The 26,760-nt window shown below is 45.6% G+C and overlaps 1 protein-coding gene across 7 annotated transcripts in view; it reads right to left on the bottom strand.

The window, feature by feature from the left end:
• PPP6R2 (protein phosphatase 6 regulatory subunit 2) overlaps positions 1-26,760 on the bottom strand; it is a 182,951-nt gene that overhangs the window by 13,852 nt on the left and 142,339 nt on the right. For 4 of the 7 annotated variants that reach the window (XM_044279924.1, XM_044279925.1, XM_044279922.1 and 1 more), the window contains exons 21-23: positions 24,417-24,505; positions 21,415-21,619; positions 19,555-19,572 (exon numbers count right to left, since the gene is read on the bottom strand). In XM_044279924.1, the coding sequence (XP_044135859.1) occupies positions 19,555-19,572; positions 21,415-21,619; positions 24,417-24,505 (312 nt within the window). Of the gene's footprint in view, positions 1-14,821; positions 14,979-19,554; positions 19,573-21,414; positions 21,620-24,416; positions 24,506-26,760 lie in introns of those variants that run through there. The other 3 variants (XM_044279927.1, XM_044279926.1, XM_044279928.1) reach the window with 2 other exon arrangements.

Genomic DNA, 26,760 nt, shown 5'->3' on the forward strand with positions numbered 1-26,760 from the left:
TTTGTCAAATTTTTGTGGTTTGTTGCAATGTTTATATACTAGTACTATGTAGGGTAGGATCTGATTTATTTGTAATTTCCACATGGTCAGGGTCGGTGTGGTGGGGCTGTACCATCTCAGTGCTATACATTTACTTGCCATAAACAGGGATTCCCTGAGGGAAATTGTCATATGGTGATCCCAATTATCATCACTCATTATACCTAAGAGGCAGACCTCGGGAATACAAGGCACCGAACCGGCAGTAGTTAGGAGAGAAGATTCGTCACCTCCCTCCAGAATGTGGCAATTGGGTTGCAGCTCCAGATCATGTGCCAGAAGTCTGCCTCCTGTTCCCCACACCTCGGACATGCTGTAGATGCCACCCTACCCATTCTGTACATCCTATTTGGTGTTAGATATGATTTATCAATTATATAAACTTGAATTATTGTATTATTTATTGTGGGTGATACTTGTAAATGCGATTCCAATAAATTCATTATAGATTAATTTGTGTGGGTATCCTTTTCCATTTGTCAATTACAGGGAGGGGTTCTGCACTAATCTTTGTTTGAACTAAAGTGGATATTTGGATGCTTTGGTGTGGAAATTTGTTCTGTACTGCAGCTCTAAGTTCTAGGTACGAGAAGAAGTGGGTACGTGGTATATAATATTTTAGAGTCAAGGTCTCAAATGTCATCATGATTCATTGATCATAGATATTGCATAGGGTCCTAGCTCCTGCCGATTTCCATTTGTGTGCTCCCATTATTCCCTGCATAGTTGGTATGGCTTTGCCATCCCACAAAGGTATGTCCGAGACTACCTCAGTAAATTTGACTAGCAATTTAGCCTCTTTACAAACTGTCTGAGCTAATCTGTGTAGTGGCAGCATTGGCTTTTGAAATTTAGCTGACCCCTCTAATACTGCCCATAAGGTATTGCATGTAAGGTAGGTTTTTAGGAAATATTCTGATATGGGAAGATCCTCTGTTGTGAACCAGGTATGAATGAGCTGTATCTGGCCGGATAAGTAATATATAAAATAATTTGGTAAGGCCATACATCCCTCTACTTTTGGACGCTTTAACGTATCCAGACTGAGTTTAGCTCGGGATCTGCCCCATATAAATATCCTAGTTAGGGTATCTAATTCTTTAAAAATGGATTTGGGTATATGCATTTTAGAGTGCTGAGCAGCATACAGCACTTTTGGGAGTATAATTTTCACTAGGTTAATACGTCCTGTAACCGAGATAGGTAACGGTTTCCAGTTTTTAAATTTATTCCCGATATGTTCGATTAATGGAAGTATATTGAGTGACAGTGCCCGGGAGTGTCGCTTGGTGATATGGCCACCTAGGAATTTGAAGGAGTCTACCAGTTTAAGCTGAGAAACTTGAGAGGGTCCACTCTATTCTGCCCTGCCCAGCGGCATGTACACCGATTTCCCCCCAATAATTCTCAGGCATGAGTAATTCCCAAATTCGTCTATCAGGTTCACCGCATTATTGAGAGACGAGTCAGGTGATGACAGTTATAGAATCAGTGTATAATCCTATACGAACCTCCCTCTCCCCCATGGTTACTCCGGTTATATTATTACTGCTCCTCACCCTAATGGCCATGGTTTTAACTGCCAGGGCGAATAAGAGTGGCGATAAGGGGCAGCCCTGTCTTGTCCCTCTATGAAGGGGAAAGCTGTCTGACAGTTCTCCGTTGACCAATAGCTTGCTTATCTGGTTGTTGTACAGGATGTTGACCCATCTGAGGAACTGAGGTCGAAATCCAAAGTCTCCAAGACAGCCAATCAGATATCTTCATTCTATGGAATCGAACGGTTTGGCTGCGTCAAGTGAGACTAGAGCCCAGTCTGCGTTCATAGAATGTCCCAGCTGTATCCCGACCTGTACCCTTCTTATGTTCTCTGTGGTGGATTTTCCTGGCATCAAGCCTGTCTGGTCCTCGTGAACCAATGAGAGTGGCTAAAATTCTGGTGAGGATTTTATAATTCACATTTATCAGTGCTAAGGGTCTATAGGATCCGCAGTCCAGAGGATCTTTGTCGGGTTTGAGTAGAAGTATCACTGTGGCTTCCCTAAATGATTCCGGTAGGTGTCCCGTCTCCAAAGCCGAGTGAAAAGTGGTCAGCAGTTGGGGAGCTAACACATCTGAATACCTAGCATAAACTTCTTTGGGGAGTCCGTCTGGGCCTGGAGATTTCCCATTGTTGAGATCTGCTATAACTTGCAGTACCTCCTCCAAGCATATAGGTTGATCTAATTGGGTACTTTGAGATGTAGTGAGTTTGGGGAAGGATATCTACTAGATACGTGGCTATCTCCATTTCGGAAACTGTTATATTGGATCTGTATAAGTCACGATAGAAGTGTGTAAAGGCATGAAGAATGGTTTTTGTCCCGTGTGGTCTCTAGTTGCTAAAATCGCTGTAGATGGCGAATCATGTCAGATCAACTGGGCCAGTAGCTTAGCTGATTGATTTCCCAGCTCGAAGGCAGTTTGTTTCATAAAGAACAGTTTCCTGTCCGCTTTATCTTTAAGTATTGTTAGATATTGTCGTCCCGCCAGCAGCCATTCATTTCTGTTGGCGTCAGTCGGGCGACTAATCTATTGTTGTTCCAGTGTGGTGCACCAGGACTCCAGCTCCAGCTCTGATCTATTAGTATCACTTTTAATGTAGGAAATATTAGATTGCAGTGCCCCACGCAGAAATGCTTTTAGAGTGTCCCACACCAGTCCAATTAGTTTCAATTTCGTGCATTTTAAGGAACTCCTGTATATGATATGATATCCCATCTGATGAGCCCATGAGGCTCAGCCAGAATGGGTGTACTGTATGTTCAGTCTATACATGACTGAGGGTGAGTATTGGCGAGTGGTCCGAGATTCCCCGGGGCATGTATATCATGGACCTCAAGTGTAACAGTGCTGATTCATTACCTAGTATATAGTCTATCCTGGTTAGGGAGTTGTGACTTCTACTGTGACAGGAGTATACTCTAGACCTGGGATATCTAGACCTCCAGAGATCAAACCACCTAAACTCTGTTAAGAATCTGCTGAGCTGTGAGAGGTTCCCTGTATTGGGTAGGCTTGCAACATCATTAAAGCGATCCAGAGAGGAATCTAACATCATATTTAGGTCTCCCATGCAAATTATTTTGGCGTGTGGATACGCAGCTGCAGAGGTGACTGCTAGATGTAAAATCTGCATGGATCCGGGGGGAGGATTATAAATGCCTAGTAAAACATAATGTACATTGTCGATAAGAGCGTGTACAAAGACATATCTGCCTTTCCGTATAAATAGCTAGTTCTTTTGCCTCCCATCTTAGCTGTTTATGTACTAATAGGGACAACCCCCTTGAGGAGGAGGAGTGATAGGAGTGTGCGGACCACTGTACCCACGGTTTCTTTAGCCCCAGAGATGTATTAGATGTAAGGTGTGTCTCTTGAAGACACAGTATATGTGGGCTGGTATTTCTGATAAATGTATGCACCATTGACCTTTTTTGCGGAGTGCCTAATCCCCCGACATTCCATTAAAGAATTTTCCACTCAGCCATGGAATCCTGGGCCTGTAGGTAATCTCAGGAGTTGAGATTATCTACATAAACATGCTAACAGTAGCAACTAGACAAAGAAAACTTTAAGTCTTAAAGGGTTTCTATCACCAGAAATACTGTTATGTAGCTGACTGACATTAGCGATGCGCCCATGTCAGCACTACATAACAGTATGTTTCTAACGTTAGTCCCTGCAGCCGTTTCTGTTAAAAAAACACTTTTATTATATGCTAATGAGCCTCTAGGTGCTATGTGGGCATAAAATCAGCACCTAGAGCAGGCATCCTCAAACTGCGGCCCTCCAGCTGTTGCAAAACTACTACTCCCAGCATGCCCGAACAGCCTACAGGTATCAGCCTACAGCAGGGCACTGTGGGAGTTGTGGTTTTACAACAGCTGGAGGGCTGCAGTTTGAGGATGCCTGACCTAGAGGCTCCGTCCACTCACCCTGTATTCCGCCCAGGTCCAGTGTTGTGCCCGCCCCGCTCCTTTTGATTGATGCCACTGTTCCCTGCATCATTGGCGAAATCCCGCGCCTGCGCCGTTCACTTCGGTCTTCGGCGCAAGCGCAGTGAGTGAAGGCCGCTCTCCTGATGCCGGCTTCCTCACTGTGACGTAGTCGGCGCAGGCGCAGTGAGGAAGCCGGCACCAGGATCGCATCATTCACTCACTGCGCCGAAGACAGAAGTGAACGGCGCAGGCGCGGGATTTCGCCAACGATGCAGGGAACAGTGGCATCAATCAAGAGGAGCGGGGCGGGCACAACACTGGACCTGGGAGGAATACAGGGTGAGTGGACGGAGCCTCTAGGTGCTGATTTTACGCCCACATAGCACCTAGGGGCTCATTAGCATATAATAAAAGTGTTTTTTTTTTTTTTTTTACATAAACGGCTGCAGGGATTAACGTTAGAAACATACTGTTATGTAGTGCTTACATGGGCGCATCGCTAATGTCAGTCAGCTACATAACAGTATTTCTGATGATAGAAACCCTTTAACAACGTAATATTTGTAGTTTAGATGTTATGTCTGGTGTAGCTGCCCACATTCCAGACTCTGGGCCAGTAAAACCGTGATGCCTCTGTCTTTGGTGATGGTTTGTCAGAGGCATGCTGGCTACAGCAACAGCCATACATTTCTATCCAAGCACAGAATTATAGTGAATGTGGCCCTAAATACTTAAATGAAACCTATATAGGCCTAGACCAGAAGCTATACATAAGAATGTTTGACGCATATCAACTTAGCCTAGCCAGTCCACTGGCGTCATCTGTGGCCCTTCTGCAGATGGTTTCAGGAACTTCATCGTCTTGGTGATCTTCTCCGTAGGGCTAGCCACTCATTGACTTCTCCAGGAGAGGTAAAGAAGACCGCTCGATCCCCGTCTATTATCCTTAGTTTCTCTGGGTAGCCCATGGAGTAGGGTATGTTGGCCTCTTTCAGCCGCCGTTTGACGTCCATGAAAGGTTACACACTGTTTCGGCAGTTCCATGGAAAAATCTGGGAAGATGGAGACTTTGGCGTTGTCACATTTGATTTCCTGTCATCTTCTGGCTAGTGCCAAAATCTTATCTCTATCTTTGCAATTGGGGTTCCAGGTGGTGGCGGTCTTGCTGGTACTCTATGAGCTCTTTCCACCACGAAGGCTCTATTGTTGTGGAATCATATATCTAGTATCAAATGTATACTTGCTTGTATTATATCTAACAGTTTGCTTAACAAAATGGCCCCTGAAGTAGCAGCCAGCTCCCTTAATAATCCCTTACTAATCACTTTATGATATTGAAATTGCTGACATATTGCTGACATAATGCTGACTCTTGCTAAAGTATGGAGTGATAATGTGATACGTTATCATGGGACTTAGTAATGTGACAATTAGATCAAATTAGCCGAGTCATAAAGTTCCCCTTTTCCTGCTATAAAAAATCATGTAATCTGAATAATAAACGGAACATCTAGCATTGACTTCTCTGTGACAGTCTGTGTGTGATCTCTCGTGGCGTACGTATGCCTATCATTTCATACCATTCGGAGCAGTACATCAACCTTCCCTGACTATTGGGTCAGATCCAGAATCAGAGCCATATCAGTTGGCGCCCAACGTGGGGCCTGAGGATTGGACCTCCTGCTGGCGTACCCCCAGAGACTGGACCCAGAGAGACAAGCCAACGGACACCGGGACCGCGGCCGCCCGTAATAAGAGGTGAGAAAATATATTCATCTTACCTATTCTGTGTCCCTTGGCTTAGTCTATCCATATTTGTTCTAGGGAGGGGTGCACCGACAGTGAGGCATCCTCAGGGGCATGAAAGTAAGAACCCCATTGTATTGATAAGCTTGATGTATTGTGTTTTATTATTTTTTTTGTGTATGGTTGGTTTCTCTGGGAGAAAGGAGAGGCATAGACTGACAGAACAATAGAAGTCTCCTAAAGTGCCTACATTGAGGGGTAACCCCGGTGTGTGACCCCAAGAAATAGTAGAAGGGAAGGAGACAGCTTGCTGATAACCCAGTGGTGTGTTAATCTCAAGCTCAAGGTGTTTGTTTGTCAGTGTCTGTGCTAATCCAACTATCAGAGACAGTAAGTGAAGGCTCCAGAACGTGTTGAAGGCTCCAGAACGTGGTGTTTTGAAAAAAAAAATGGGTAACCGAAATAGTGTCCCGAAGGGCTATTGTTCACCTGAACAGTACGTGGCGGACCGGAGAGGAAAAGGTTATGTTAAAGGACTAAGCAAGTTAGAAAAGAGTTATGATATTGCAAAAGGAGGTGTATTGTGTTCTGCTATATGGCAGACATTGTTGACTGAGAAGAGAGGCAAATTGAATGATGATAAGTTGATAGATACAGTTAGGGTATGGCTGGACTGTAGCAAAGAATTTGAACAGACAAAAGGAGAAGCAATGTTTGATGAAAAATCAGGACTCCATTACTATCGGCCTGGCCCAGTCTTAGTACAGGAACAGCCACCGCCCTATAATGGCGCAGCTGAAAGAAAAAGGGGAAGTTGGACTTGTACACATTGTGGTCAGCAGAACCCTGCCCCCCGTGATACGTGCTTAGCCTGTGGTGCTCCACGCCCACATAATCATGCTCTTTTAGCCCCCCAGCACGTCTCACCAGTCCCAGCAATGACGCCATCTTGTCCTCAGCCAACGCCCAAGGCTGGACTTGTAATCTCCCCAAACCCTGCTCTTTCTGTCATGCCACAAGTCACTACTATATACCCACTTGTAAATCCTGACGGCACCTACATGCTACCCAGTCAGCCCATAGCTCCAGCTCATATAATGGTAGGAGGTAGTGGTGCTGTAGATCAGGAAGATGAGGATGGGGAGAAACAAAAGGAAGATGCAGGGGAAGACTCACAGCAGACAGTGGACTATGCACCTGGTGCTGCAGCACAAACCCCGGGATATCGCAGCCCACCACACCTTGGACGATTTTCTGATATTACCCTAAGTAGCCAGCAGGGTGCAGCAAGAGCAGTGAATGAGTCTTTTCAAAACCAAATTACAGAGCTGCAAAGAGAGATCCATAACATAGGACAAGGAAATCTTGAAGCCTTAAGGGAAATATACTTGAACACTCGCCCAGTCGGGCCACCTAAGTATGTGTCCTTTACCCCCCAGCAGTTGTTCACCATAGTGAACCTCATGCCTGACCCAGATACTCACCCTATGCCCTTTTACAGAAAATTGGCACAAGTATATCAAACCTACGGGTGTACTTGGTCAGACTTGCAAAGTATTGTACAAAATAAAACTGGTGAATTTTCTTCACTTATAATGGATCACATACGCCAACCAGAACTCCCTGGAGCAAATTATGACACTCGTGATTCAGAATCTGGCCGTGATTTCATTCAGCAATTATATAAGTGGGCGAAAGACAGACTAGCAGAGCAGTCCACAACCCTGCAGGACATGGTACAGGATAAAGCAGAGTCAGTAGAAAAGTTTGTACAAAGAGTTAAACAAAACTATAAAGATATGGGATTCAGTCCAAATGAACCTGTGCACCTAAGACTCCTAGCACGGTCATTTGTAGATGGCCTTAGGCCAGATCTGAACAAAGCTCTTGTAACCTGTCGCCCAGAATGGAAATCATTAACATTGGAAATCTTAGAACAAGTTGCAAAAGGGCTGGAGAGTAGTACAAAGAAATCCCGCATATCAGTCATGGCAGTCATGACGGGAGAAGGAAGAGAGGAAAGACCCCCGCCCCGTGTCTGTTATGGGTGCGGCAAACCAGGGCACATTAAGAGAAACTGTCGCTCCAAACATCTGTGGCCAGCAGATCAGAGCCAAAGAGGAACTCCTCCTCCATGGCCAGCTCCATCCCACTAGGACGTTGGCAAACCAGTGTTGCTGGGAGGGGACACCCCGTGTATGGCAGTCTCTGCCCCTCCTGCAGGCCCCGCCCCTCGAATCACCCTCGATGTGGCAGGGAAGGAACTCTCATTCCTTGTAGACACTGGTGCAGCCCGCAGTGTGTTATGTGAGACCGCCATACTCCCTTCCTGGCTCACAGATATGCATTTACCCTGCTCTGGTTTAGAAGGGGTCACCCAGCACAACCCTGTTACTAAGCCTCTCTTGATTACTCCCTCCACTAAGTCCCAAAGCCAATCTCCACAGTTACATCTGCCCACTGGAGTAATGTCACAATTTGTTGTAAGCCAGACATGTCCTTATAACCTATTAGGCTCAGATTTTCTTCAGAAAATACGGGCCAACATCCAGTTCAAGGAAAATGGTACAGTTGTTTTAGGTACGGCGTTGAGTCCTGAAGAAACCTGCCTCCTAATGGCATTAAAATCCCAGTCACTTGAATCACATGAACAAGGGGATTCGCTGCAAAGCATTTTGCACCTCATCCCTGATACCCTTTGGACCAAAGGTCCCCAAGACATTGGGCGTCTCAAAGTCCCGCCAGTCACTGTAACCTTGAAGAATCCTAACTTACTGCCATATAAAGCACAATACCCTCTCTCCATTTCCCAGAGAGATGCTATCACCCTCCAGATACAGGCTCTTCTTGCAAATGGAGCTATTAAAATTACCACCTCACCATGTAACACTCCCTTATACCCAATTAAAAAGAAGAGTGTGAAGGGACAGCCTCCTGTATATCGCATGGTACAAGACCTCAGAGCAATTAATGAGGCTACGGTCTTTGAAACCCCCATTGTACCAAATCCCCACACTTTGCTTGCTAGCATTCCTCCTGTGGCTGCTATCTTTACTGTCATTGATCTAGCAAATGCCTTTTTTTCTGTCCCATTACATGAAGACTCCCAATTTCTCTTTGCTTTTACACATGATGGAAAACAATACACCTGGACGGTGTTGCCTCAAGGAGCTCATAATAGTCCTTCCTGCTTTAGCAAAGCAATGGCATCCATCTTACAACCATGGCAAGCAGATCACCCAGAGGTGGAACTCTTACAATATGTCGATGATTTACTCCTCTGTGCTGACTCACACCCCGTCTGCCTGAACTCATCTGCCTCACTTCTTGCCTACCTGGCGGATGCTGGGTGCAGAGTCTCACGTTCTAAATTACAGTTGTGTCTTCCAAAAGTTGTTTTCCTAGGTCACTGCATCTCACAAGGCAGTAAGCATCTTACGGATGCCAGAAAGATAGCAGTCTCAGACATCCCACTGCCAGATACCCCTCACCAACTGCAAACCTTTCTGGGACTAATTTCATACTGTAGACCATGGATCCCTGATGCATCCGTTCTGATGCAGCCACTGTTTGATTGCATACCCCGTATTGCTACTGTCCCTTTCCAAATGACTGCAGAAGCCATAAAAGCATTCCAATCTCTCAAACAAATCATTGTCACTGCCCCAGCTCTTGGCATCCCTAACTATCAGCTTCCCTTTCGCCTTTATGTCATGGAACGTCAGGGTCATGCCACTGGAGTTCTCACCCAGAGCCATGGGGGTCGTAGTAGACCTCTAGGCTACTTCTCAAAACGTCTAGACCCTGTAGCCAGAGCCACCCCTTCCTGTGTCAGGGCCGTTCATGCTGCTAGTTCTCTCCTGAACGCTACCGCTGACATCGTCCTGGGACACCCACTCACCATCATGGCTCCTCATGACATCTCAGCTATCCTGCAACAAACACAACCTAAACACCTCACTGCACAACGCCACCTCAGGCTCCAGTGTAGTCTGCTTCTGCCAGATAATGTCACCATCCAGAGATGCCACATCCTCAATCCTGCTGCACTCCTTCCTCTCCCAAGGGGGGAGTATACTGCAGATGGAGATTCTGAAGATTTTATTGATCTACGTGCTGAAGAAGATCTTCAGGAAGAAGAACTATGGGCCTCAACCGACTCTCTTTACAAAGAACAAGAACATGATTGCATTACAATGATGGAAGCTGAAGTAGGAACTCCACCATCAATACAGGATACTCCTTTGCAAAACCCACACTGGACACTCTTTGTAGACGGTTCAAGGTATGCCGATGACAAAGGGAAATTCCATACAGGCATGGCAGTTACTAGTGAGTATGAAGTACTGTGTGCAAGGCAATTGCGCCCAGACCAGTCAGCACAAGAGGCTGAACTCATAGCCCTTACTGAGGCCTGCCTCATAGCAAAAGACTCCACTGCTAACATCTACACAGACTCCAGATATGCTTTTGGAGTAGTTCATGATTTCGGAATAATATGGAAGGCCAGAGATTACATTACAGCAGCAGGAACCCCAATTAAACATGCTTTAGCAGTGGAGGCTTTGATGACTGCAGTACTCCTGCCCACCAAAGTAGCAGTAATCAAAGTAAAGGCACATACCCGTGCTGACACACCAGAAGCCAAAGGAAATGCATTGGCTGACCAAGCAGCCAAACAGGCAGCAATGGAAGAGGAAAGAGCACAGCCAGATAAAATCATGTTAGCACAACCGGATGTCAAGCAACAAGAAGTATCATGGGATCTACTGAAACAGATGCAGAAGCAAGCCACCCGCTCAGAAAAGGAAACCTGGCTAAAGGAGTCAGCCCTGGAAGAAGAATCCGGACTTTGGACACAAGGGAAGAAAGTGTGCTTGCCTAGAGCACTCTATCCTGTAATAGCCTCTGTGGCCCATGGGCCCACTCATCAATCTAAGACAATAATGAAAGAACTCATCGATAAAATATGGGTAGCCCCAGGAATCACTCCTGTACTAGTGAAATATGTCCAGTCATGTTTAATCTGTGCCCAATGCAATCCAGGTAGGACTGAGCCCACGCCCAAAAAATGTCTCCCAAAAGCCTTATACCCCTTCCAGAGGATCCAGATTGATCATATCCAGATGCCAATGTGCCAAGGGTTTCAATACGTGTTAGTAGTGGTAGACATGTTCTCTGGGTGGCCAGAAGCCTACCCCGTCAGGAATCAGACAGCAACAACTACTGCTAAAAAATTGATACAGGAAACTGTCTGTAGGTACGGGGTACCTGAGGTCATTGAGAGTGATCAGGGCCCAGCATTCACTGCTAACCTAACCCAAGAGGTCTGGAAGATGGTAGGGTCACACCTGGCATTCCACACCCCTTACAGACCCCAAAGTAGCGGCAAAGTCGAAAGACTGAATGGGGTATTAAAGTCAAAAATGCTGAAAATGACTAGGGAGACAGGGCTCAATTGGGTTCAGTGTTTACCAATAGCACTCTTTGCAGTCAGACACACTCCCAAACCTCCCCATAAGCTGACTCCACATGAGATATTGTTTGGGTCGGGACCCCGGATGGGGCTGTACTTCCCTCAACAGTTGCAAATGCATTATGAATCTGTTGCAAAGTATGTGATAGCTTTGAGCAAACAGTTGTCTAACATCCATGTACAAGTCTTTTCTTCCATTCCAGATCCTGACTCCCTAGAAGGCAGCCACACTCTGAAACCAGGAGAGTGGGTAGTGGTCAAGAAACACGTCAGAAGTACCCTAGAACCACGCTTCGAGGGGCCTTACCAAGTACTACTGACCACTCCAACTTCTGTAAAGCTCGAAGGGAGATCCACCTGGATCCACGCCTCTCACTGCAAAAGGATAAGGAACCCGCCAGATTCAGAAATAACAAAATGATTTTCTTTTATCTGCTAGCACTGGTGACACTCACCAGTGCATACATTCCTCCCCCGGCAGAAATGGATGATGACGGGTGGGACAATAAGTTTGTCAAACATCATCAAGTGTTGTATAAAAGCCTGAAGGAAGGTGATTCTGACACCACCACCTCTTCACTAAAAGATTGTTGGATATGTACACATGGCCCAGTAAATGCTAGAGCTATGCCTTATTTAGCTGTGCCCCTAACCTTCCAAGAGATAAAAGATTTGGCAGGATCAGCTGTTTTCCTTTCTAGCATAAATGAGGTTAATACCAAAAATGGCAACAGAAAAGCTTCCCTAATAGTAGCAGCATGGGATGGGTCCCCATGGCTAATGATAAACAGAACAGGACCCTCAGCTCAGAATAGCAATATGCCCTGGAATGACTATATGTGGAGCAATGTATCCTGCTTCCCAAATTGGACCCACTGTTACTGCCTACAGGTACAAACCCATGGTATGGTTTTCAGTTCCCATAACAGATCAGGCTGTAATGATTCCAACCCAGACAGTCCAGTACAGTGCATTGGTATATATGCTGAAGCAAGTGGTGATCTGGCCTGCGCCCGGCGCAGTGTAAGGGACTTGACAATAGGGATAACTAGTAAAACCACAGAGGGTCAAGAAAAGGGTCAAAAACTAGCAGAAGGTATCATATTAGCCCACTTAATCACTCGTTTGTTCAATAGTACAGTGGTTTCGGTCCCAAAAAATATATACCTAGTATGTGGACACAGGGCATATAAATGGCTCCCTTCGGATTTCAAAGGTTTATGTACAATTGCTAGGCTCACACCAGCCACTTTTACACTGCCTCATGGAAAATTAAATGTCAATACTATCCCCAAACACACCTTATATAAAAGAGCCGCAGATAACATTCCTAGACCAAATGGAAAACCCCATCTTGTAGAAATGAGTGGTGCCAACAAGTTCTTTAGTACTCTATTAATCTATCCTATGCTTACACAAACATATGACAAACTAGTAATGGCTACCGACTACTTGGATGATCAGATTTGGGAAATTATGAAACTGATGAATACATCTAATGTTGTCCAGAATCAGCTCATCATAGTCACTAATCAACACACTTTAGTATTAGACTATTTGACTGCAAAGGATGGAGGTATGTGTCAGGTAGTAGGTACTGCATGCTGCCATTATATCGATCCACAAGGTAATCTACAAGTAAAAGCTGGTTTGGAAAAGATGAGTGAGATACGTGATGAATGGCTAGAGGCTCACAGTGCAGATGAGTCAACATGGTGGTCTGACACTTTCTCATTCCTTAATCCCAGTAACTGGTTCAAGGGAATTAGTGGATGGACGATGGGAATAATTCAGGGAATATTACAGATAGCCCTAATATTGATGGTAATCTACATATTTATCAAAGTTGTTGTTTCCTGCATTAACCGCATCACCAACAGAAAGAAGCCTGCTGAGGAAACCATACTACTTCTCTATGAACAAATGGCTAGCACCGCAATAGATGTGGATGTGATCCCTGCATTCCCGACACCCCCGCCTTCTCCAACTCCCGCTGATGAAGCTCCTCTACCCAGGCCTGAAGATCCAAGAGATGATGAGAATTAGGGACAAATGAATCCCAGGGTATTACCAGAAGTCCGCTCAATCGGGAACTTATTCACAAGGGATAAGTTGTCGCCACTGTGGGTGAAGAGGATACGAATGGTATGCCAGGGGATTCGCTAGGTTTAGGGAAAGTCTACAATCAAGTCTACAAGGGGGGACTGTTGTGGAATCATATATCTAGTATCAAATGTATACTTGCTTGTATTATATCTAACAGTTTGCTTAACAAAATGGCCCCTGAAGTAGCAGCCAGCTCCCTTAATAATCCCTTACTAATCACTTTATGATATTGAAATTGCTGACATATTGCTGACATAATGCTGACTCTTGCTAAAGTATGGAGTGATAATGTGATACGTTATCATGGGACTTAGTAATGTGACAATTAGATCAAATTAGCCGAGTCATAAAGTTCCCCTTTTCCTGCTATAAAAAATCATGTAATCTGAATAATAAACGGAACATCTAGCATTGACTTCTCTGTGACAGTCTGTGTGTGATCTCTCGTGGCGTACGTATGCCTATCATTTCATACCATTCGGAGCAGTACATCAACCTTCCCTGACTATTGGGTCAGATCCAGAATCAGAGCCATATCACTATGAACTCGTCCGGTGTACGACACACTGCTTTTTCGGGTAAAACGATAATTCTTATGTTGTTTCTACGGAGCCTATTATACAAGTCGTCTGCTTTTTGTCTCCAGAGTTCTGCTTTAGTGTTTAGCTCAGATAAGGACCTAGAAACATTGGCCGTGGCATCCTCTATTCGGGATATACGTTCTTTGGTGTGTTGGACTCTGTCCCGCAGGTTATGCATATTTTGTCGCAGGAGGCCTAGGTCGATTTTGACTTTATCTAGTTTTCCCGTTAGAGACTTCTTGCAGGCAGTGACTGCTTCCAGGACCTGTGCTGTCACTTGTTTAAGAGTGGAATCATCCAGAGCCTCCCCAGATGCTGTGGCAGAGGATGCATTGTCTGGTGTGGTACTAGCTCTAGTGTGAATATTTTGCTGCGATAGAGGGGACCGCGATGCCTCTTCTGGTTGTCTGGCAAATTCTTTCAGCTTATCTGCAGCACTTTGTGCTTTTTGTGGCCCCATTATTCTGTTATTTGAGGAGTTAATGTATCTGAATTGGAGTTATTCCCCACGTTTGTGCCTCTTGATAGGCCTTCTTGCTGCAATGTGAGCTGCCAGGGAGACGTGCTGGGGTTGTTCTGAGCTGCTTTTTAGTCCCCGTTTCAGGATTGTTGGGTCCTTACAGTAGTAAGTGCTGGCAATATTTTCCCCTTATACCCCATGAGGTTCTGATCCTGGGTGCTGCACTGCTCGGGAGCTCCCTCCTCCTCCCTTGTGCTAGACAGTGGCTGGTTTTATGGCCGACTGGCAGGAAAGTCGGTGGGTGCACTATATCTTCTGCGCCCTGCTCGCCCGCGCCTTTTCCTCTCTCCGCCCGAGTATGTTTTTTGCTGGGGATCTATCCCGGCGCACATGCGGCTGGCGTTCGCGCCGCTCACACAGGACTTCTGCAGGGTGAGTCGGGGGTCTCTGCTGTGGCTCACTCTGTCAGCTAGTGTCAGGACACTTTCAGGGGGTCTTCTGCCTTGATAGATGTAGGTGGTGGTCAGGATTTATCCCGCAGTGCTGTGCTGGCCACAGGGCTCTGCTCATCTTGGCTGCTGGCCACGCCCCTATCAGAGTGGATTTTATTTAATTGATTAAAACTAGCAGCACTGATGTCCAATAGGTTAATATGATATAATATAGGTTAATACTGACAGAGAAAAGGAGATTTTTGTGGACTCACCTGTAAAATCTCTTTCTCGCCGAGTTAATTGGGGGACACAGGACCGTGGGTATAGCTGCTTGCTGCCACTAGTAGGCGACACTAGGCTAGAAAGTGATCGTTTCTCCCCTACCAGATATAACCTCCCCAGTCAGGAGAGAGCATATCAGTTTGTGCCCAAGCAGTAGGAGTAGCAGAATAGAACTGATAACACAGTAAGAACATTACCTACATCAGTAGGTATGAACTAAAATGGAAACCCAACAAATAACCAATCATTGCCATGCACGGTAACAATGGAAAAAAAACAATGGGTGGGAGCTGTGTCCCCCAATGAACTTAGCGAGAGAAAGATTTTACAGGTGAGTCCACAAAAATCTCCTTTTCTCGCTTGTATCATTGGGGGACACAGGACCGTGGGACGTCCCACAGCAGTCCACGGGGAGGAAACAAACAATACTCGCCCATGGTAAAAACTGCCCTCACGGACGTTCAGGACCCTGCTGCCTGCAAGACTTTATGGCCTAGGGCAGCATATGCCGATGCCAGGGAGTGCACCTGGTAAAATTTCGTGAACGTGTGTAAGGAAGACCAAGTTGCCACCTTTCACAACTGGACAGCTGATGCTTGATGGAAGCGAGCCCAGGAAGCGCCAACCGCTCTGGTTGAGTGGGCCGTGATTCCAGGGGGTGGAGCCCTGCCCCAGGAACGGTATGCCTCCATGATTACCAAACATATCCACCTGGCAATCGTCACCTTAGAATCAGCGCATCGCTTACGAGGACTGTGAGGAAACACGAATAACGAATCTGTGCAGTGGAAAGAGCTAGAGACGGCCACATAGATCCTCAGAGCACAAACTATGTCCAGCTTGTGAAGAGAATGCTCCCTAGGCTGGGCAAAAGGAAGTGAGGACAATATCCTCGTTAATGTGGAAGGCCGAGACTACCTTCGGTGCAAAAGAAGGTATGGGCCGGAGCACTGCCTTATCCTGATGAAGGACTAAAAAGGGTTCCCTACAGGAAAGGGCTGCCAACTCTGAGACACGCCTGATGGATGTAATAGCCACCAGGAATGCAACCTTCCAGGAAAGAAGACGCAGGGACACTGTCCGAAGCAGTTCAAACTGAGCCGATTGGAGTGAACCTAGAACGAGGTTCAGATCCCAGGAAGGCATGGGAGGCCGATAGGGTGGAACAAAATGAGCCACCCCTTGGAGGAAGGTTTTAACCGGGCCTTTCAAGGCCAGAGGGCGCTGAAGCAAAATAGACAGCGCCGACATCTGAGCCTTTAAGGAGTCAAGGGCTAGTCCCAATTCCAGACCGGATTGAAGGAAGGAGAGAATCGTGGAAAGAGAGAAGCGTAGAGGGGGGAGATTACATTTTTTCACAAAAGTCGAGATAGGACTTTCAAGTCCTGCAGTAGATTTTGGATGAGGCTGGCTTCCTGGCTCTGATCATGGTGTGAATAACCCTATCAGTGAAACCTCGCTGTTTTAAAAAGGCGGTTTCAACAGCCACGCCGTCAAACGAAGCAAATCTAAATGCTGATGGGAGGCAGGTCCCTGAGAGAGCAGATCGGCCCTGAGAGGAAGGGGCCATGGTGCGTCTGCTAGGAAGAGGATGACATCGGAGTACCACGCCCTGCGGGGCCAGTCGGGTGCAATGAGGATCGCCTGAACAAAATGTTGATGGCAGTCTGGACTCCAATTGAGACCATAAGCCCTGGACCGTCCTGGGAGGGAAGACTCCTCCCCAGCCTTGAAGGCTGGCGTTGGTGGTAATGATCGTCCACAAGACCGGGAGAAAAGACTTCCCCGGGATCCGGAGCCACCACCTGAGAGCTAGACGCACCAGACTCATGTGACAGTCCAGGAACAGTGGAGATTTGTCCCACTGAGGCAAGATCACCCGTTGGAGCGGACGGGAGTGGAATTTGTGCAAATGGAATCACTTCGAAGGAAGCGACCAGAGCCCCTAAGACTTGCATACAGCAACAGATAGATGGGCGCCTGCGATGGAGAAGCAGGCGAACTGACCGCTGGAGTGCCAGCTGCTTGTACACAGGGAGGCGGACCAACGCCTCCTCCATGTCCAGGGTCATCCCTAAGAACGCGAGTCGTCTGGCCGGGGGCAGGGAGGACTTCTGGAAATTTACCAGCCAGCCGAACTGAATGAGGGTATCCAGAGTGATAAGGAGGCTGGCCTCGTTCTGGGCCAGGGGTTTTCGCCTTGACCAGAATGTCGCCCAGGTAGGGAATCATGCCTCTGGAACGTAGTAGGGCAAGTAGGGGAGCAAGGACCTTCGTGAAGACTCGCGGCGCTGATGCCAGCCGAAATGGGAGGGTGACAAACTGGAAGTGATGGGGCCCTAAGGCAAGCGGAGAAAGCGCTGGTGCGGCTGGGCAATGGGGACGTGTAGTTACGCATCCTGAATGTCTATGGAGGAAAGGAATTTTCCCTGGACCAGCGAACCAATGACGGAGCGAAGGGACTCCATCCGGAAGTGTTGAACTCGGAGGAACTGGTTCAACAATTTGAGGTCCAAGATAGGCCGAACGGAACCCTTTTTCAGAACTACAAACAGGTTATAAAACCCTGTAAATTGTTCTGTCCGAGGGACCGGGGAGATCACTCCTCGAGCTATCAGGGAATGAATTGCCTGGAACAAGGCAGAGGCCCTCTCTGCTTCCTTGAGAACTTGGGACCGGAAGAAGCGCTCCGGGGAAGGGGAGGTAAATTCGATTTTGTAACCTGATGTGACTACCTCGAGTGCCCATGCCTCTGAGATGAGGGCCCGCCAAATCTCCTAATAAAGGAGGAGATGGGCCCCCACCCGCGAGGGGCCTGTTCGGTGGCTGCGGAATGGGAGGATTCGGACTTAGGCTGCCAGGCCGACTGAGAATTAAAGAACAGCCTTTTCTTATGTTCCTGTGCGATAGCAGCAGGAGGCAACCCTGACGCTGGCCACATACGGGAGGGGCGGCGAAAGGAATGGCCCCATGCAAACGAGGACCTAGCACGAGGGGTGCGCTTGGATTTGGTTTTGGGAAGGAATGTACTCTTCCTGCCCGTGGCCTCTGAGATTATCTCATCCAGCCGGGTACCGAACAAGCGGAACCCAGCAAAGGGCAAGCTTGAAAGGGAGCGTTTGGAAGAGGCATCTGCCGCCCATACCTTGAGCCGGTGGACGGATTCCATGTTCGTGATTCCAAAGGGGCCGAGACTGGCAAAGGGCTGGCGGCATCGAAGCCTTCCATTTCCCAATGGATTCGTTTGGCCATTCTGGAAGCGTACCAGTTAATGGCCAGGCCCCACCCTTCTGGGTGACTGCTCATTCGGCTCGTGCAGTGGGGGCCTCTTGGGCGGTGCATCACAGGGCTACCTGGTTGTCTTTGCATACTTTTTCCAAGTTTTATAGAGTGCACACCTTTGCGTCTGCTGACGCTTCTCTGGGGCGTAGAGTTTTGCAGACAGGAGGGTTGCTTGTTATGCCCACCCTTGGGGACTGCTCTGTAACGTCCCATGGTCAAGCCTGTATCTAATGATACGGATGAGAAAACTAAATTTTTGTACTTACCATAAAATCTGTTTCTCTTCTGTTCATTGGGGGACACAGCTCCCACCCATTCTTTTGTTTAGGGGCCTTTTCGGGCCTGTGTGGTTCTGGGTTTTTACATAGTGTGATTTTTGTATTGCTTCTCCTACTGCTTTTGCACTAATTGATTTAGCTTAGTCCCTGTAGGAAGGGTATAGCTGGAGGGAGGAGCTCACACTTTGTGTGCTTAGTGTCCGCCTTGTGTGGTTAGTGTCCGCCTTCTAGCAGCAACAGCTATACCCATCCTCAAGCCAGTGTCCCCGAATGAATGGAAGAGAAACAGATTTTACGGTAAGTACAAAAATCTATTTTTTTCCCATATCAGCTAGAATTGGTAAAAAAAAAAAAGGGGGAAAAAAGTACACATAATTGGTATTGCCGTGTCCATAACAACCTGACCTGTAAAAGGATTATGTTGCTTACCCTGCACAGTGAATGCCGTACAAAAAGAAAAAACATAAAAAATGTCAGAATTGCTGTTTTGTCACCTCACCTCCCCCCAAAAATGTTATAAAAAGCAATCATAAGAAGGCTGAAAATAAACACCCAAATCTTCCTCTCTTGATATCTGTTGTTACTGGACAGTTGGGATGGCTCCCAGATCATCAGCAGGTTTAGCCAACATACAACTAGAACGTATGGAAGCTATATTCCTTGCACTGCTCTCGAATGATAAAAATACCCAATAGATAAATAATAATGTAATTATGCAGAATAACCATCAAGCAGTAAAACCTGATCTGACAGTAATGAGTTGATGTTTAGGACAAGTGGTGGTTAGTTTTCCATGCAATTTTATGAAAGTGGTAAAGAGAAATGAGACTCTCCCTGCTCCTTTGGGTATTTGAGGTGCCTGAATTATTTTTCTGGCATGCTGTACATACCCTGCAGGCGTAAAGATTCTGAGCAGTAACCAGGGGAGAACACAAGGGAGAAATACAGGGTATGACACAAGAAAAAGACAGAGGAAACAGGAAAATAAATTGTGAAGACAGATCGGATATGATGTAAGCTCCAGTTTTTGCACAAATAAAAGAATGAGTTATATGTATGAAGCGAATGCTTAATAACAAAAAATGACCAAAAAAACACAAACCAATAGCTTCCAATTGGGGTTTTATTTCTTTTGGAGCATTGTTCTGCAACCAGAGCCTCTCTGGTTCCCTGTGTATTGTTCATTACCTGGGTATATTTAGAGGTGGACGTAGAGGACAAGGGCCATAGGGAAATAGAGCAAGACTGGGGTTCTGCACTTTTGCACTAGTCTTTCTTTTAAAGGAACCTGTCATATTGAACATAGTGTCTTAGCTGCAGGCAGCAAATTACAAAGCAGGATGAGCTGAGCAGATTGATATATACCGTAGTTTTATGGGAAAAGATTCTGGATAATTTTCATTTATATCCATACACATTCTGGGCTTTGAAGTCCAGGAGGCGGCCCTATCAGCCTTCCCTTTATGACTCTATATATTGATAGCTGTCAATCACTGTTAGGACCGCCTCCTTGACCTCAAAGCCCATGAATTTAAATAAATAAAATAGAAGTTATACTGTAACATTTTCTGCAAAACAAAATATCTGATCATCTCCTTCAGCTCTACTAGATTCTGCCTGCCAATTACAGTGCATTTTCCTGGTGACAAGTTCCCTTTAACTTTATATGTAGTTCAATTGTTAAAAGAATCTCTATAACCCTTTCAGTTTATACAATACTTAAAGGGGTTGTCCGGGTTCGATATATCCTCATCTTCACCTCTCTAGCCCCCTGATATGAGCATCCGAGCATTTCATGCTGGATTGTGCAGGAGTAGTGTTGCCGGTGACATCACTGGCACTGATAGTCGGGCTTTAGCGCTGACCTATCTGTTTTACAAGCCCGCCCATTAGTGCCGGTGATGTCACAGGGCTCAATGCTAGGCGGAAGCCACTACCTAGCTTTCTCCATGGAGAGCCCAGTACATCATTAGATCTCCAAAAAATAGCTTTACCATTCAGCACAGGGCAAAGGAGAGCATAGGAGCATGAAGTGCTCCAGTGCTCATGTCAGGGAAGCTGGAGGGGTGAAGATGGGGATATGTCCAGGTTCAGCTCTGAACCTGGACAACCCCTTTAAGGTGAGATCACAACACTGTGGGTTTGTCACAGATATTCGCCATAGATTCGGTCATGAAAATCTGCAACAATTTATAGTACAATGCATGTGGATGGGAGGTTTAAAACCCTATCCACTTGTAGGAAGAAGGAAAATTCAAGGAGTCCGAGCATGCTGCAGTACATAAATTCTGTTGCAGATTCTTACAACAGATTTCACCCTTTAAAATGCATAAGATGAAATGAAATCCCCAGCAAAATCTGGGCCAAGATCTACAAGTAAGGAAAAAAAATAAAAAAATAAATCAAATTTCCCCTTGTTCACAGGGTTGTCATGGTTTCCATTAGAAGGAAAACCATGATGGCAGTGCTGGATGCATCACAAGATGGACACCGACGACACCTGATGGACTCTACCGACTTACAATGAGGTCTATCGGTCTGTTCTGCTGTGGGTGTCTCTCATTTTGACAGGAAGAACAGTTCTCCAAGCTGTACTATTCTTCTTGACATATCTGATGGAACTGCCGTTGGAAGCTCCAAGTAAGAGCCTCTGATGGCAGTGTGAACCCAGCCTAACCCTTATTATTTAAGTGGTATTTCTTTACTAACACAGAAAATACCCTTTTCTAGATTAAAACGTATGCATTTACCTACTAAACGTAGCCTTCTCATTCTTGGTGTCCATGGTGAGTCTGATAGTCTCATGTCCAGCTCCAGTGCTTATGGTTTCAGTAATGATATTGTTTTTGTCTTCTTCCTCACTGTCAGAGCCACCAGAAGAGCTGCTATCTGAACCAATTACCGGTGCCTTTCTAGCTACACAAACATTCCACACACAGGGCGATGTGGCACCGACTGTAGAGCCAAAAAAAATTGATGTAAATTAATGTATGATCACACTTAAAATTGATTTTTACTAAGCTACAATCTTATGATTAGGAAAGACACAAGGTGCTTGGGAGCCACATTAGGCCTGTGGCCTTCTTCTATGTATTTACTAAGACACCCTTTCATTCATTGCACTCTACAGTAATATATATCAGATACACTCTGATCTGTTCTCCAGTGCCAATCTGTAACTGCAGACATGCACAGGAGGGGATGACAACATTTAGCACCACTGAGTAAGAAATATGCGGCCCTACAATGGGATACAATGAGGAGGTTACAACACTTCAGAGGCATATAATTCTAGCTCTGGAAACTCTGGGAACACAGGTTTGTCTTGATATTATAACTGGGGTGTGCTTTGGAAGCGCGGACAGGAAAATAAGAGGGTGTCCTCATTGCTTTCAAGATTGATGCTTCCAACGCCAAGCTTTATAATGTCTCCCAAAAGGCATTTTGTCAGCCACCCCTATTAGCTTGCATTTCAACTTTACACACCAAATCAGCGAGACTACTAATGCCCAGCATATGCCAGCCAAGAAACCAAAGGGTGCATAGTAATCTAGCCTACCCTATCAATCAAGAAATAGAGGAGCCCCGAAAGTTGTGGAGGACGCACTGCGCATGCGCAACCGCCTATCATTCATTTCTATGGAGCCTCTGAAAATAGCCGTGCGCTGGCTCGACTATTTACGTCGGCTCCATAGAAATAAAAGGGAGAGGTGGCTACGCAAGTGCAGTGCGCTCCCATTCAGTACTATGGGGAAAGAGCTTGTTGGTGGCTGGACCCGGAGAAACCCGAGGTCCTCTGGCCACCACCTTCCTCGCTCTGTTCTCAGTGTACGTGTGGGTCCCAGAGGTGGGACCTGCACCTATCAGACAATGGGGGCTTATCCGAGGGATATGCCGCCATTGTCTCAGATAGGAATACCTGCCGCAAAACTGATATGCTCATTTGTTGAGTGATCGACAGCACATGTACACTGGGAAATTATTTAGAACAAGCATTTGTAGAAAAGTACAAAACAAGGAGTTTTGGTGCCACATTAAAGGGAGTCTTTCACCTAAAATGACCATTATACACCACAAACATCATGATATCCATTACATTCCCCATATTATAATCTTACCTTTCATATTGCTGTCCGTCGCCTATTCTCTCTTAAAAACGCTTTTATTCCATATGCTAATCAGGTTGTGAAGGTGCCCAGAGGCGGCGTTTATGCGGCCGGTGCCCAGGCTCCACGGCGCTGTTCAAATCAAACCCCTCCCCTTTCACCCCTCTGGCCCGCCCTCGGTTCTTCAGCTACCATCCTCCAGTCAATGACAAATCCGGCGCCTGCGCACTCCATTACCCACTAGGGCAGAGGCAGCAGAGCGTTTAATGCGCATGCGCCGGCCCGTACATGCCGATATTTTGGCAGTTTACTTCCGCCGGCTAGATCGGGATGTACGGGCCGGCGCATGCGGATTAAATGCTCTGCTGCCTCTGCCCTAGTGAGTAATGGAGTGCGCAGGCGCCGGATTTGTCATTGACTGGAGGATGGTAGCTGAAGAACCGAGGGCGGGCCAGAGGGGTGAAAGGGGAGGGGTTTGATTTGAACAGCGCCGTGGAGCCTGGGCACCGGCCGCATAAACGCCGCCCCTGGGCACCTTCAGAACCTAATTAGCATATGGAATAAAAGTGTTTTTAAGAGAGAATAGGCGACGGACAGCAATATGAAAGGTAAGATTATAATATGGGGAATGTAATGGATATCATGATGTTTGTGGTGTATAATGGTCATTTTAGGTGAAAGACTCCCTTTAAAGATGGTAGAGTGATGGGAGGACCTCTATGTGAGCCAATTATTGGGAATGAGCACTGATTTAAATGTTTATTCACAAACATAACTCTCTACTTTACTCTTTCTTAGGCTAGTAATACAGTGACATTGTAACTGTTCCTGTGCTTTTGGATTTCAACATACATGATTTTTTATGTGTATAGCCAGCATTATTGTCCACACTGTGATTACTTGTACATGCTATATCTGCAACAACTATTGGAAACTCTGTACAAGGGCAGATAATTGACCCTAATAAGTGCTGATAAACAAGTCAAATGGCACTTGATAACAGGATTACACTGGGCAACTGTCAGCAGTGACTGGTGCATGAATAATTGTTTATCACGCACAATAGTTCTTGCAGCCATATGTAAACACTATTCTCTGCAGAACTATTCCAGTTTAGGCTACTATCACACTGGCGTTTACTGCGGATCCGTCATGGATCTGCATAGACGGATGCGTTCAGATTGTGTCATAGAAAATGTATCCATCCCCATTGACTTACATTGTGTGTCAGAACGGATCTGTTTGGCTCAGTTTCGTCAGACGGATTCCGCCTCCAAAGCGGAATAGAGACGGATCGGAGGCAAACTGATGCATTCTGAGCGAATACTTTTCCATTCAGAATGCATTAGGGCAAAACTGATCCGTTTTGGACCGCTTGTGAGAGCCCTGAACGGATCTCACAAACTGAAAGCCAAAACGCTAGTGTGAAAGTAGCCTTACACAGGGAGATGTGCTGTCGACAATCAAGCAATTTTACTGCTGCATAAAAGAGGTGACCAGTCAACCAATGAGTGATTGCTGATTTATTGGCAGATTGCAGGGCCTTTTACAGGGGGAAATGATCAGTAACAAACATCCACAAAAACGTTCTGTCAATGATCGACCCGTGTAAAAGGCCCACAGGAATCAGTCAATCATATACTCACAGAATTTGTCTTGACTCTGCTTACTATGTCCCTCAGAGGCACTGCTTTCAGTATCCACTGGTGAACTACACCGGGGACCAGATTCAGAACTATGAAGAGAAGTAATGGAGAATGAGGAACATCTTTTCAGAGAGTATGCTAAGAAAGCAATGAACCAATAAATATTAATGTAAAGTATATCAAGTACCAATATACCTACAGTCTAATGTAAAATCCATTTTCTAGCTCACACTTTGCCAACATTATTTTTACCATAAACTCGCTAAGCTCTAGCTGCTTGATGTCACTTCCAGTGTAGGACCCCTTCACACAAGCAGCGGTTGTTCAAATCAGACAACCCATTGAAACACTAGAGAACTGCATCATCATTGCAAATTATTGGGTTTCGTTCTAAAAAAAGTATGCAGTAAACAACCAGATGGCTAACATTTAGGGTCCATTCACACGTCCGTGTTTGTTTTGCGGATCCGTGGATCTGCAAAACACGGACATCGGCGATGTGCGTTCCGCATTTTGCGGACCGCACATCGCCGGCATTCTCATAGAAAATGCCTTTTCTTGTCCACAAATGTTCTATTTATTTTATTTTTTTCAGGATCGGAATTGCGGACCCGGAAGTGCGGATCCGCAATTCTGGATCCGGGCAGCACATCGTGCAAAATGCGGAACGAAATTGCGGACGTGTGAATGTACCCTTAAAGGGGTAATCCAGCCCAAAGAGGTTTTCCACCTGTCCCACTGCCTGCAAATGGTATAAAAAAACTAAACAAAAAACAAGCTTATACTCACCTCACTGACATTGTGGGGATTGGCAATGTGAGTATAAGCATGTTTATTTTTTTTTAAGGGGTTGTCTAAGATAATTAAAACTCTTGGACAAACCTGTAAATGGTATAAAAACATAAAATACTTACTGCTTTCTCCAGCACCAACACTGTGATGTGCTAGGATATGGCATGTGACTTCTGAGCAAAGTGAATGACTGCACCAATCACATGCTGCACCCAGGCATGTCACCTCTGATGTGAAAAAACAGCGAATGGAGAACAGCAATGAAGAAAGGGGGGAGTGTAATACTTTTTTTAATTATTTATTTTAAGTCATTTTAGGGCATATCCTAAATGTTTAATTATCTTGGAAAAATCCTTGAACCATTTGCAGGCAATGGGACAGCATTGTTATTTCGCTGTATTAACCCCTTTAACGCTATGTCTATGCAGACGATTTGGAGCACAGTATTTAAAAAAAAATCACCCTTATGTTTCATTTATAATTTTCGCTTTTCCCTCCCCGCCTTCCGAGAGCCATAACTTTTCACTTTTCTGTTCACCTAGCTGTATGAGGGCTTGTATTTTCCGAGACAAGTTGTATTTTCATATTATTTATTTTAACATATGTACTGAAAAGCAGGAAAAAATATTTTTAGGGTGAAACTGAAAAAGAAAAAATTCCGACTTAGCTTTATTGTGCAGGTTACTATGATTATACCAATAATAGTTTTTTCTTAGAAAAATATAGAAACTTTGAAAAAATGCTTTCTATCACCATATTCTGACACCTTTAACTTTTTTGCATTTCCACCTATAAAGGTGTGTGAAGCGAGTTGTAGTTTTATTGGTACCATTTGGACACGTAACTTTTTGGTCAAATTCTTTCAAGGGAGGACTTTTTTTCTACTATGAAATTTACCATTTAGGATAAATAACATACTTTTAACAGTTCAGACATTTTTCAGACATGGCGATACCAATTGAGCTTATCTTTTTTATAGCATTATTATTTATTGAAATTATTTTATTTGTAAAATATGTAAATTTGGGAAATAGGGATGATTTGAATATATATTTTTACCTTCATTTTTGGTCCCCTTTAGGGTACTTGAGCATTCCATCGTATACATTACACTGCAATAGTTTACTATCTTTCTAGCTATTAAAGGTGTTGTCCGGGATCAGCTCTGAACCCGGACATACCCACAATTTCACCCATGCATGCCCCCTTTTATGAGCATCGGCGCTGGATCGTGCAGGGCAAAGGCATTTTATGGAGATCCGGCGACGTATCGGGCTCTCCATAATGACTGCTAGATGGAGGCTCCCGACCAGCAGCGAGCTTGGTGATGTCACCGGCTCTGATGGGTGGACTTTAGCGTTGCCTTACCTTGTAAAATGGCTAGGACAGCACTAAAGCCCGCCCATCAGAGCCGGTGACATCACCGGGAACACTGCTGGGCAGAAGCCTCCGCCCAGCAGTGTGTTCTTATAAACAAAAAAAACCTTGTGCGATTAAGCAGAGGGCAAGGGAGAGCATCAAAGCATGAAATGCTCTGATACTCATATCAGAG

Source organism: Bufo gargarizans, chromosome 2 (genome assembly GCF_014858855.1).
Source record: "Bufo gargarizans isolate SCDJY-AF-19 chromosome 2, ASM1485885v1, whole genome shotgun sequence".
NCBI classification, from domain to species: Eukaryota; Metazoa; Chordata; class Amphibia; order Anura; family Bufonidae; genus Bufo; species Bufo gargarizans.